The sequence below is a fragment of the Ictalurus punctatus genome, chromosome 18 (genome assembly GCF_001660625.3).
Source record: "Ictalurus punctatus breed USDA103 chromosome 18, Coco_2.0, whole genome shotgun sequence".
NCBI lineage: Eukaryota > Metazoa > Chordata > Actinopteri > Siluriformes > Ictaluridae > Ictalurus > Ictalurus punctatus.
The window spans coordinates 3,321,054-3,334,857 of NC_030433.2; the positions used below are offsets into that span (position 1 = coordinate 3,321,054).

The window sequence follows — 13,804 nt, forward strand, 5'->3', positions numbered from 1 at the left end:
TACCAGAAGCCAATTATGGACCAAGGGGAGTTTCACATATATTATGTTTTAGAGATATTGTGTTGTTGTATGTCAGAAACACTTGTGTATATGTTAGACTCACATGAAAATTGAACACTGTAACCAAAGTTGTGTGTGATCTACAGCTTGCCCGGATCCGTTATTCAATGAAGTGGTAAAGAGTCGCGCTTCAAAGTGTATCAAGTCTTTGAATGAGATCAACATTGCCTTTCTGCCATATGAGTCGCAGGTAAGAAACACATAAAAGGGGAGGTAAATCAGTACTACTAATGAAGCAAAGGCTCCAGTTTTCTTAATTTAGTCACTCACAATTCACATACAGTAGGTACAGACGAGTTGGGGCAGCCTGATACCCATTAATGCATAATTACTGGTAATTATAGTAATAATAATAGTAGTATTAATAGAAACAGTAGTAGTAGTAATACAATATTAGTAATAGTAGTAATAGAAATAGTAGCAGTAGTAGTAATAGAAATAGTACTAGTATTATTTGTAGTAATAATAGAAACAGTAGTAGTAGTAATAATAGTAGAAGAAGTTGTAATAATAGTAGTAGCAGTAATAGTAAATCATAAATGTTTTATCCTGACCAAAGAGGATTTCAGGAAGAGAAGCGTGGTAGAAATGCATAGAGGAGTATAGACGGTTAGCCTAGACAGCGAGTCATTGACAGATATGAAGAGTTCCAGAGCTGTAAGGCAGTCTGGCCCACAATGCTTTGCTTCTGATGCTGTCTGCGATGATTAATTCAATGGGCTCAGAGGAGCTCTGGTTTGCTCTTGGCATGATTATACACCTTACATCCTGACAAACCAGCCTATTTAGAGACAAGGTTTTGCCTAATGCACTGCCTGATCACCGGTGAGAGAAGGGTAAGAGAGGAAAAGAGGGGCATCAAGGAGAACTTGTCTCGTGAACAGAAGGACGGTCATCTGAGGGAACACAGTTGGGGGGAGGTGTTGGTGGAGAAGCACAGCCCAGTGCTGCAGAGAGAGGGAGATAGCAGGACTGCAGGGGGCGATGAAAAATATGAGACGTTTAAGAAACACAAAGGCAGGAAGGAAAGGCTGGAGTCTCGGTGTGTCACTGAGGATTGATTCTCTCACTGCTATCACTGCACAGTGTGTTTGTGTGTGTGAGAAAGAGAAAGAGAGAGCCATACAAATCAGAGTCATGGCAGTTCAGTTGTTCATTTTGATGTAAAGCATGCACCGATGAAGGTTTACGCCTGTGTATCCAGGTGTACTCTCTGGATAACCCTGATGCCTTCCAGAGTTTCTACAGCCCCCATAAGACTCAGATGAAAAACCCAGTGATGGAAAGACTAGCTGATCAGCTGGCCACGCTGTGTGCCACGCTCAAGGAGTACCCTGCCGTCCGATACCGTGGGTGAGACACTAATAACTCGGCCCTTCTTGCTACTTCGAGTGGTTAATATTCAGCCTTCCAGGGAAATAAAACCATCCAGTCTGAGAAGGATTTATACTGAAGGCAGTACAATTGAAAGATTTGAACCATCTGTGAACCTATAATTCTGCACCGCCAGAGACAAAACGATCAGCAGTATTGCTATATATTGATTCCCACTTTTTTTTTTTATTGTTATGTTTGATGCAATACCAACATCTCCGATACCAGAGCGCATCCTCTTAGTTATCTTAGTGCCTGTTTATCTCTTTGTCCATCAACGCAGCGAGTACAAAGACAACGCCACCCTGGCTCAGCTGGTGCAGGACAAACTGGATGCCTACAAGGCAGATGACCCCACAATGGGAGAGGTGAGGATCTCCACTAGTGGCCTTTAACGGAGTCTCGTCGTAGCTGTTAGCTCTTAAGGCTAAATATTAATAATAATTTCTGCACACAGGGTCCTGACAAGGCTCGCTCGCAGCTCATCATTCTGGATCGGGCTTTTGATCCCGTCTCTCCTGTCCTTCATGAACTCACTTTCCAGGCCATGGGCTACGATCTGCTGCCCATTGAGAACGATGTCTACAAGTAAGTCTTTGATTTTTAACCAATCAGGAAAGCTGTCTGAACTCCGTCTACAGTGTACTCTGGGAGCCAGATGAAGGTTAAGAAAACAATATGAGAAATCGTCAATAAACTATAGAACTTTATTCAGGAATTGATTTGAATGCAAGGTAAACTCTGGCACTGGATGATTCCTTTGTGAATTTAGCACTGCTGAAGGTAAACTACTGTCTTATGTCTCGAAAGCAGCATGACGGGTCAAATCGTGACAGAACAGACCGTTTAAAAAAAAAAAAAAAAACAAACAAAAAAAAAAAAACCCATTATTGTAGTAGTGTACAGTATTTTGTAGTGTTGCCAAAATTCTCCACGGACAAATGACACTGCGCCGTAATTCACGTGTACTACCGAGGCACGCCATTTCATCACTAATTACCACACTGTATGGCCATTTCTTTTAGTTCAAAATGTACTACATGCTGTATACATAAATGTAAATACAAAATGGGTTTAACAGTCACTAAATCCAACAAATACTCATTAGAGGTGTATTTAAGGCACCGGTTTTAGCGTTTCTGTTCTGTCGTGTTTTCAGTTTGGTAGATAATTTGTTACGTTCAAATCGTGCATGTAACAAGAGGTCACGATGATGCTTCTCATGAGCACTCGATAGTCGTAACTGTCCGAATTCGATCCGCTGTGTCTTTGCTTCTGCTGACTACTAAACACCGATCAGCCATAACATTAAAAACACTGACAGGTGAAGTGAATAACATTGATTATCAATTCAGTCGGTTCTGGAAGTTGATGTGTTGGAAGCAGGAAAAATGGACAAGCGTAAGGATCTTGAACCTCTTTGACAAGGGCCAAATTGTTATGGCTAGACGACTGGGTCAGAGCATCTCTAAAACGCCAGATGTTGTGGGGTGTTCCCGGTATGCAGTGGTTAGTACATACCAAAAGTGGTCCAAGGAAGGACAAATGGTGAACCGGCGACAGGGTCGTGGGAGCACAAGGCTCATTGATGCGCGTAGGGAGCGAGGATTAGCCCGTCTGGTCCGATCCCACAGAAGAGCTACTGTAACACAAACTGGTTAAAAAAAAAAAAAGGTAATGTGGTGTGATAGAAAGGTGTCAGAACACACAGTGCTTCACAGCTTAATGTGTATGGGGCAGACCGGTTAGAGCGCCCATGCTGACCTCTGTCCACTCCAAAAATGCCCACAGTAGGTACGTGAGCATCAGAACTGGACCATGGAGCAGTGGAAGAAGGTGGGCTGGTCTGATCAATCACGTTTTCTTTTACATCATGTGGACGGCCTGGTGCGTGTGCATCGGGGAAGAGAAGGCACCAGGATGCACTATGGGAAGAAGGCAAGCCAGCGGAAGCAGTGTGATACTCTGAGCAATATTCTACTGGGAAATCTTGGGTCCTGGCATTCATGTGGCTGTTACTTTGACATGTACCACCTACCTAAGCATTGTTGCAGACCAAGTACACCCCTTCATGGCAACAGTATCCCCTAATGGCAGTGGCTTCTTTCAGCAGGATAACGCTCCCTGCCACACTGCAAAAAATTGTTCAGGAATGATCTGAGAAACATGACAAAGAGTTCAAGGTGTTGACTCGGCCTCCAAATTCCCCAGATCTCAGTCCGATCCAGCATCTGTTGGATGTGCTGGACAAACAAGTCCGATCCACGTAGGCCGCACCTCGCAACTTACAGGACGTGAAGGATCTGCTGCTAATGACTTAGTGCCAGATACCACGGTACACCTTCAATGGTCTTGTGGAGTCCATTTCTCAGAGCTGTTTTGGTGGCACAAGGGGAACCTACACAATATTAGGCAGGTGGTTTTAATGTTATGGCTGATCGGTGTATACATAGTGCTCTATATACTAGAACAGTCTATATAGCGAATAGTGAACGAGTGAGGGAATGATGATGTAGCTGGCCAAACAGTCACACAATTAGACAGGATGTCTTCGTATGCTGTAGCATTACAATTCCCCTTTACTGGAACCCAGCTGATCAGATTTCAGAAGCACGTCTGGGGTGACAATATTTTCGCCATAGCGGCAGGCGACAAAAACGTTTAAGTTCGAGTCCTGCCGTTATGACGAAGAGATGCTGAAGCTTCAGTATGGGCGCTGTATTGCAGGTATGAAACCAGTGGAATGGGAGACTCTCGGGAGAAAGAGGTGCTGCTACATGAGGACGATGACCTGTGGGTGTCTCTGCGGCACAAGCACATCGCTGAGGTGTCCCAGTGAGTAGCTGCTCTATCTAACCAAACATTCTCTTTTCTTCTACATTGTTTCTTCGTCCTTTGGACGTTTCTAATAGAAGGTACTCAGTTCAGCTGTGTTCCTTCACAGGGAGGTGACAAAATCTCTGAAGGATTTCTCAGCCAGCAAACGGATGAACACTGGAGATAAGGTACAATGAAGCCAGGAGTATACTGTATAGACCGGAATGTTCTGTAGTGCGTTGTGTACTGAGCTGAGCCGAGCCGAGCCGAGCCGTGATGGCTGACTCATCTCAACACGACGCTCCGAGAACGCGGCAGTTTAATATTACTGACAGTGCGCACACACTCACGCGTTCATGTTCAAGCAAGGTTGTTATTTGCAACTGTAATACAGGAGCACAGCGGACTATATTAGGCTTTTGCTTCTCTACTTAAAAGCAGGGTTTGCGTGTGCGGGTGTTTAAGTGTTCATTTTGCATTTCAGGCCACGCTGAGGGATTTGTCTCAGATGCTGAAGAAGATGCCGCAGTATCAGAAAGAGCTCAGCAAGGTGAGAGAGGACACTGAGCCAGATGGGAAGCATGCTAACGTAAAACAGTGTTGTAACGGTGCGGTGCGAATTGTACAAGCATTGACACGTGAATGCCTGCGTCTCTGCAGTACTCTACTCACCTGCAGCTGGCGGAAGACTGCATGAAGCACTATCAGGGCACTGTGGACAAGCTGTGCCGTGTTGAGCAGGTAGCACATCAAAAATCATAACTGTAAATCATAAGTCGTGCTTTATTTCTTACAAAACATAAGATTTTTAGGCTCCTCGGTTCCATAAAGTATACTGCAGACCTGCTCCAGTTTTAAAACAAACCCTTACACTGTTGCTGTTGCTGCTGTGCAGGACCTGGCCATGGGAACAGATGCAGAAGGCGAGAAAATTAAGGACCCCATGAGGGCCATCGTGCCGATCCTGCTTGACGCCAACGTCAGCACCTACGACAAGATCCGCATCATCCTGCTCTATATTTTCCTCAAGAATGGTCAGGGAGATCCACACTAGATCCACACGCACGTGTACAGTTGTGGTGTTCAGTTGCAGTAGCGATCCTTTTCATTTTGTGTGTGCGCTCACTAGGAATCACAGAGGAGAACCTGAACAAGCTGATCCAGCATGCACAGATCCCTCCTGAGGACAGTGAGATCATCACCAACATGGCTCACCTGGGTGTCCCCATCATCACAGACGTGAGGCGCTCTCTCTCTTTCGTTTTGCTCTTGCGCACTGTGTTTCTGCTCGCCGCTCACGTCCTCTTTTGTTTGTGCGTGGTCCAGTCCACTCTGCGCCGGGGGAAGAAGATGGACCGTAAGGAGCGTGTGAGTGAGCAGACCTACCAACTCTCTCGTTGGACCCCACTGGTCAAGGACATCATCGAGGTAAAACACGCCCTCTCTTTGGCCTGGGTTTGCGTATAAGCATTAAACCGCTCGAGGGTAGGTGTTACAGTGATTTTATCATGAGTAAGAGTGTTCTTTAGCATGACGCTAAGCAGAGTACCTAAAACTCCCGTACCCATGAGAAAATCATTGTAACACACACACACACGCGCTTTCGAGTGGCTTGTTGCTTTTATAAAATGGTGACCAAAAAAAAACAACATGATAAAATCCAGTGTTAAATAAATAATCAATCGTTAATAATATTTGCAATCAACTATTCTTCCTCCATGCAATGTAGTGAACACTTAAAGGCTTAAGTGAGACAGTTTTATTATCAGGGTAGGTCAGATTTTTAGAAACAAAACTACCCGTTTGGATTAATGCTTTTCTGTACACATCTATACACACACAGGGGTAGTGGTGGCTTGGCAGTTAAGGCTCTGGGTTACTGATCGGAAGGTCGGGGGTTCAAGCCCCAGCACTGCCAAGCTGCCACTGTTGGGCCCTTGAGCAAGGCTCTTAACCCTTTCTGCTCCAGGGGGCGCTGTATCATGGCTGATCCTGGCATTCTGGGCTATGCGAAGAAAAGAATTTCACTGTGCTGTAATGTATATGTGACCAATAAAGACTTGTTATCACTCACCCCTCATGGATTTCACAGGATGCCATTGAGGACAAGCTGGACACCAAGCATTACCCTTATATCTCGACTCGCTCATCCTCCTCGTTCAGCACTTCAGCAGTCAGGTACACACACACACACATATTCACAAGCATTCACTGTAAAGACTGAAGATCAATAGTCATCTGTGTGCAGAGAGGGGGAGGGAGAACAGATCAGTAGCGTGATCAGTGACTAGGCCCATGGAGAGGACACACAGGCATAAATGTACCTATTTGTTTTTGCATTTAAGGTACACTCAAGAGTTTTTCAACCGAATCACTTTCCACTGAAGAATTTTGACACGGTTTTGAACATAACTCAAAGTCTAGGAGCAATTGTCTTGAGCTTGCATATACGTGTGGCGGTGTGGGGAAACCCGTCCGATAGCTCTGCACCTGAATTTGGCTGAAAAAAATCAGCCCGTAAAATTGTTTTCTTCTGCTTAATACATACGTTGACCTCTCTTCTTTAAGAAGCCAGCAATATAATTCAACCAAATGACCAATATTTACTTTCAAATCTTGCCTATGCAGAGATCACACTGAGGACGAACCTTTTGGATAATTATATGCCGTAGCCAAGCCTAGTCAATTCGGTTTGTGATCGGATACCGACTCTCAAAATGCTTGCCATGCGCCGTTACGTCAGAATCCAAACGGAGAAGAGTGCTTACATAAAGAGACGTTGACAACCAGACAAAAAGAACCGAAGCGACTGAATCGATCGGCGATTTACAGTACTCCCTGGCTGATGAGAAGATCGAGTGACGGGACGACAATGAGGCGTGTGTTTAAATGCTGCGAGTGACTTTTAGCTCGCGTGATGAGGCAGGGACTTAAGGAGATGATGCTGAGAATTCATTTCCTGTTGGAAACTTATCGCTCTTTCAAATTTGGCAGTAGGGCCGGGCGATACGACAAAGAAGAAGAATGACGTCGAATCGACGGCGTTCATGCGGTACCGTTTCATTTGTCATTATTAAACATGTAAAAAAAGGAAAATGCTGCACCATACCAACGATATCTCAGAAAAGTGTATCGCATAATCGTCTATCACGATATCGATGATATATCGCACAGCCCTATGTTGTTTTTCAATAATTTGCATAGAGTTGTGCAAAAGTTGTGACTCTAGAGGTAAGTGGGGAGTCTTTCAGTGCAATTGGAATGAAATCTGTAATACCATTTATTCCCTTTTTCATACATACACATATACACATATATATATATATATATATATACACACACACACATACACATATCACCATGTGAATTGTTTTCCCAGGCCGCCACACGTACGCTACAGATGTGTTAAATAGAGAATGTTGAAAACACAGTGGAGAATACTTTTAATGACGTTACGGCCACTGACGTCAACAACATATGGCCCGTTGAAACCATTACCGTGATAGATTATTATAGAGATTAGCGGTCTTAGAACGTAATGTGCTCGCGTGCATTTAGTGCCATTGCGATTAAAGACGCATGACTGCACCTGTTTGACTTCTCTATAGCATCGTTCTTGCTCATTAACACGTCCTTTTCCTGGCAGTGCCCGATACGGCCACTGGCACAAGAATAAGACCCCTGGAGAGTACCGCACTGGGCCACGTGTCATTGTCTTCATCATTGGTGGAGTGTCTTTCAGCGAGATGCGCTGCGCCTATGAGGCCACGCAGGCCAGCGGAAAATGGGAGGCCATCATCGGTGAGTGTGTAGCCTGGAGGTGTTACTGGGTACTTGCAAGGATAGCATTTACATACGTTAGCTTTTACATTGCAGACTATTCTTCAAAAGTTTAAAAGTTGATCTCAATCCCTACTGACACTGACACATACGGATCAGAGGCAGTAGTGCACTTTTGAGCTTAGAACGGTCCTCAATATCTAGAAAATAACGTCTTCGTACTGTCATTCCAGTGAAAAACGTTCTCTAGAAAGTGGAAAACACCGTCATCGTCGTGTTGACCGTCTTATGTTTAAAAGCAGAAACGTCAGCGAATCAGTAATCTGCTTGGTTTGGTGTTTGGTTTGCTTTCCTGACAGTATCGTAAGACAAACTCACAATCAGACCACTGAGCCAATACCAATTTAACGCCTTAAACCAGGGGCTCACAATTTTTGGCTATTATCTGGCTATTTATTAGACCTACAGGGCATTTTTGGTGAAAAATTCCGTTCACAGAGCCCATTAGGTCCAAAGTGACGTTATTGACAAGCCTGCTTGTATTTGTTATTGAGTTATTGATATTTGGATTAGACCATTTAAGTGACCAGCCAAAAAAGGCTAAACTCAATGATAAATATAATAACTTTGATAAAGCTGGGTTGTGATTTCCAGCACTGTAATGAAATGAAATTAATTAATTAATTAAAAAAGACTTCTGGCTATGCAAACCCCACTCTTTTACCTACATATTAGGCTCTAACACAATGACACTATCTGTATCTGTACATGTTTATTGCTCCAAATATTGGTATTGGATTTAAACCAGAAGTAGGTAGGACCTAATCCGGAAGAGTTTTTGGTTTTTGTACTACGGATAAAAAATTGTGTGTGTTTGTACCTACAGTACATGCGAACATCAACAAATTTACTTGCATCAGTTTCCCAAAATATACACATACTAGTAGCCCAAATGACATCGTCTGGACCCTGACCATTCAGTTACTAAGGATGAATGAAAATGCATTGTAAATATAAATGCATTGTTCACATTTATGTTAATGAATGTGGTCTTTCTTTGTCTTTCCCGCAATCAAAAACCTCCTGCTTACGTGACTTTTCGACGAGGTAACGTGCCAACGTTATCTCTTCATTCTGAATATTTGGTGACATCCCTGCTGGATATCATTGCTATTAGTCTCAGAGTGATTAATGAGTACTTTATAGGAGTTAGTGACTAATGTCTTTCGCAACAAACAATAATGAGATCGTTTACGTGGTTAATTAAGCAATATCGCACTCACTGTCGTACTAAATTTCAGCTGGGATTCGGCCATAGGCACGAGGCGGCACGACTGAGTGCGATATTGCTTTTATACGACAGTTAACTGTATTTCGGACACAATATGGCCAAACGTTCTGTTTATTTTTGTTCCGCTAGCAGACATAGAGCCCACAGAAGCCACACTAGCATATCTTGCATCATTATGTTGAAACTTGTCCTTGGCTGATTCGCATCCTTGTATGTGTTTGGTTGTTAATGTGACTCCATCAATGTCTTCATCAAAATAATTACAGTACATCAAATTCTACTCCTTAAGTTATCAAGCTCAAGGTCTAGGAAATATCCTTTCGAGGCTTGTATACAGTTTATATCCATGCTGTTTAGACAGAATGGTCTTAATAGGAGTAAACACTAAGACCATTCGAAGACCATTCATTACATAAACGCTGGGGTTTATGAATGTATTATGAGAAATGGATGCATTGAAATGGTTGCTTAACACCTCTTTTCTTCAAGACGACTGAAGGGTGGCGAAAGACAAAATGGGGATTGCTTTGTGTGATGATAACCGAGCGTGAAGCCACCTTTGTTCCTCCGCAGGTTCCACCCACACGCTCACCCCAACCAAATTTCTAATGGATCTGCAGCATCCCGACTTCCGAGAGTCCACTAGGGTGTCCTTTGAGGACCCCGTTCCCTCAGACGATTGAGAGAAAGAGGGAAGGGTGGGAGAGAAAGAGAGAGAGAGAGAGAAAGAGAGAGAAATCACACTCTGACAAAGTAAAGGCAGCCGCTCGAAGAAGCCCTTTCTGTATCCCCACAGCACAAGGGTTTCTTTTCCTCCTTACTTCCAGTTTTACTCCCGCCCTTGCAGAGATGAGCGTTTGGCCTCCGCCTCAGTGCATGGAGAACCTGCCAGTCTAAAGAAGGCTCCACCCACTGCTGGTTAGAGACCAATCAGTGTCCATATCAGAGACCAACAGCTGGTCATGATTGGTGGATTACTCTGACATATAGAGCTGCAGCGAGTGGAGCCTCTTTGGAGCAGCCATGCAACGGGTGCTGACTCCATCCCTGCCGTTCCCATTCCTATCAGCCGGGTGGATTAACCTGCATTTTTCCTAGCATACGCCCTCTAACCCAGTGGTGCATCTTCTTCTTCGGGTGACGAGGAGCTCCTACATTTGCCCACCCACAATTTCATATTCGTCATGTTTAATTTCTTTTTCTTTTTTTTTTTGCAGATTAATCTACCCAAGAGATTAATCGTATTCCAGTTAATTTAGAATAACAACCCAAGAATATCATTCACATCAATTAACAGAGCTCCTTTCTTTGATGCTGAATTTCAGCAGGGCATTTCAAGGACATATTTTTCTTTTTCCTTTTATTCAAACAAACCACCGCACATCACTTCTACATGAGCAAGTGAGCGTCTGCGATGATCGCACAGCAATACTCTCCATTTGGATAACCGCCATATTGCCAGTTTCCAAATTGCTGCATTACTTTTTTTTTTTTACTGGAGCAATTTGGTGAAGTAATGTGTGACTCACCTGCAGATGCCAAAACTTGAAATGTAGCCGTGTTCTCTCGATATGCTTTAGCACTACAAAAATCCAAATCGCTTTTGTCCTTGCCTATTGCTAATTATCTTAATAATTAATTAGTTAGCATTGCTTTAAAATTGCAACACGGACTGCCAAAACCTTTTAAATGATAATTTTCTAATCAGATGTACAATATGTAAAAGTACGTTACCATACTAGTTATGAAAAATTCTTCAAAAACTGCTTCAGAATTCCTAAATAGGACTTTAATGTGTTACACATGCACAAACTCTGGGAAAATTTTTTTTTTACTCCGGTTGATTCATTTTCTATAACGGCGGCGCTGACATTCGTTCTGGCTGTAATTCGAATCACAGATTTATATTAAACGCGCTCGATCGAAAACGTTTCCGTCATCACGACTAAATCACAGGGGCTTGTATGGTAGAATACGATAATCTAGTAGTAATAATACACAATATATTTAACATTGATGGAAGGAGTCTCCAGGGCAAGAGCTTTGAATTAGTCACAAATTTAAGTTTGCTGCCATGGGAAAGTCTTCAGGACAGAGAACATTCCTTTTTTTTTTTTTTTTTTTTTTTTTTTTTGCATTCTTGGTAACAATCTCCAATTGTTTTCTTCAAGAGAAAGTGAAGGAACAACTGTTTATAACTGTTAGAAAGTAAGCGATACAGGAACTCGTTTCGCAGACGTTCCACAACGTTAAATGTAACTATAAATGGATAAAATAAAACCGTTTCATTCCTTACTTAGTCTAGTTACATATGCATAAAAGCTCATTTGTTATTGCTCACGAATTTAAAGACAAATGGGTAATACCGTTAACAATTTTCAATTAATATAATGTCCTGATTTTATCAAACTAGATATTTAGTTATATATTATATAAAGAAACACATTTATTTATATATATATATATATATATATATATATATATATATATATATATATATATATATATATATATATATATATATATATATATATAAAAACTAGTTGCCTAGTGAACCGTGTGCTAAAGCTATATTCTCTTTATATACCCCCCCCCCCCCTTTTTAAAAATTGGTTTATTATTTCTGGATTTTCTAAATGATAGCGATCACCATTTGCAGTATGCCAGCCCTAACCCATACTGCATACATTCAACACCTACTGAGCTATTCAGTCATTTTATACTCCACAAATAAAGTTTGTTTCTGTTCTGGCTTTTTATTACAGTCGTTTCATCTAGCTGGTGTTAGAGAGTTCATTGTGATTCTAGCCAGAGCTCAGTAAAGCTGCATGTTTATTTGATGTGGTCCAGGTGGTTAAAGGACAAAAAGGTATGTATGTGGTTTAAGGACTAAATTTGATCCAAAGATTTGACACAACTCTGGATTTCCATCCCTACTCAATTATAATGGTGCCATACAGCAGTTTTTGATGATTGGCATTCTGTAAATAATCATGTAAGCGTAAAGGGTCCGATGTGTTTAGCCACTATAAACATGACTCGAGTTTGTTTTAGAATTTACAGTTATTTACAGTGAAATTGTTTTTCTTTTAGAATATAAGTAAAAGGAAATGTGCAGCTTTGCTACAGAAACAAACAAGTGAACCGTACATTGAAAGGATGTCGAGAACTGAATCAAGCATTTGTTCCAGCTGGGCTATGAGAAGTTCAGAATTTTTCATAATAATTTTTGACATTTTTTGAGACTCGAACCACAATAATAATAATAATAATAATAATAATAATAATAATAATAATAATAATAATCATGCAAAAATAAATGAATAAAATAAATTCCAGGTGGCACAAATGTTTGATTGATTGTGAACCTATTGTTTCTTCTTGAGAAGAAATGTGTCTTCAGCTATTTATCTAAAAAAAAAAGAAGAAAAAAAAAAAGATCCAGATCCGCTCTTGAATTGACGTCACATGAATGGAGTAGATTTTCACCCTCTTTTTTCTTTCTGGGTTTGGTTTTTTTTTTTTTTACGTCTGTCGTAGTGCCTCTACTAATTTTTACCTCGTCTCGTGACACGTTCACGACGTGCGGCCACATCGAAGACGTCATTTCCCCTCATTTTAAAGCGTTTGATCTCCTGCATTCCAGTTAGTGTTTAACTAAAACCTTTCCGTTCTCCGGTTCGTGACATTACACGATCTTTACGTGGAGTAGATACAACAGCTGAAAACACATTTCGAGGTAAGCCGATTTGCCTGTATAGTTCTAACGTGTGCATATATTGTCTGTTTCTCCACGGCTGCCGTCACTCCTGCAGGCTCAACCACTGTCGTCACCCCTACCGTGCTCCTGGATGCACTCAAGACCATGAACAAACCAGACGAGGAACAGACAAGCTAAAACCCTCCCTCTCTTCTCTTCTATCTGATCGCCCGAAATCCCCTGCTCCTATATTAATGTGTATGCATCTTGCCTGAAAAGAAAAATGTAAAAGAAAAAAAAACAAACAAAAAAACAACAGAAACACTGACTTAAAAAATGAGATATATAAATATATATATATAAATATATATAGTATGTTGAAAAGCAAAAGAATCATTGTAAGTATTCTCATGTTTTACAATGGATGCAAATGTTTAAACTGTTGAAATAAGGTTTAAATATCAAAGGCCATTTGAAACAGAAAGAACCAAATATTGATAATATTATTGATATTGGATGCTCGGAAATGTGTAAATGGTAGAATCTTAGAGTCATTGGTGTGATTTTATCATGGTTGTGGATGGGGGAGGGACAAGTAAGTCGTTTGTATGTGAGCGCCAGTCGAGAATTTCATTCAATCATATCATTTCTCTTGCTTTACGACGAAATCCTGTCATTCGTCACGCTGTATGCTGAACGCTCTGGTTTTAGATTCATAGTCATGCATGCCATGGGATCTTATTCGTGGCCATTTTGAAATCTGAGGGGGAGGAGGGGGAGGG

The 13,804-nt window shown here is 41.6% G+C and overlaps 1 protein-coding gene across 2 annotated transcripts in view; it reads left to right on the forward strand.

Annotated features, from left to right (window-relative positions):
- Positions 1 to 13,727, forward strand: part of stxbp1a (syntaxin binding protein 1a) — a 30,161-nt gene extending 16,434 nt beyond the window's left edge. The window contains exons 6-20 of one of the 2 annotated variants that reach the window (XM_053687938.1): positions 147 to 250; positions 1,265 to 1,413; positions 1,718 to 1,802; positions 1,892 to 2,022; positions 4,162 to 4,269; positions 4,379 to 4,439; positions 4,736 to 4,801; positions 4,912 to 4,992; positions 5,147 to 5,285; positions 5,381 to 5,490; positions 5,578 to 5,679; positions 6,344 to 6,429; positions 7,898 to 8,052; positions 9,896 to 10,075; positions 13,138 to 13,727. In XM_053687938.1, coding sequence (XP_053543913.1) covers positions 147 to 250; positions 1,265 to 1,413; positions 1,718 to 1,802; positions 1,892 to 2,022; positions 4,162 to 4,269; positions 4,379 to 4,439; positions 4,736 to 4,801; positions 4,912 to 4,992; positions 5,147 to 5,285; positions 5,381 to 5,490; positions 5,578 to 5,679; positions 6,344 to 6,429; positions 7,898 to 8,052; positions 9,896 to 10,005 — 1,487 coding nt within the window. In that variant the 3' untranslated portion in view covers positions 10,006 to 10,075; positions 13,138 to 13,727. The remainder of the gene's footprint in view (positions 1 to 146; positions 251 to 1,264; positions 1,414 to 1,717; positions 1,803 to 1,891; positions 2,023 to 4,161; positions 4,270 to 4,378; positions 4,440 to 4,735; positions 4,802 to 4,911; positions 4,993 to 5,146; positions 5,286 to 5,380; positions 5,491 to 5,577; positions 5,680 to 6,343; positions 6,430 to 7,897; positions 8,053 to 9,895; positions 10,076 to 13,137) is intronic. The other variant, XM_017492839.3, reaches the window with a different exon arrangement.
- Positions 13,728 to 13,804: the final 77 nt, after the last annotated feature.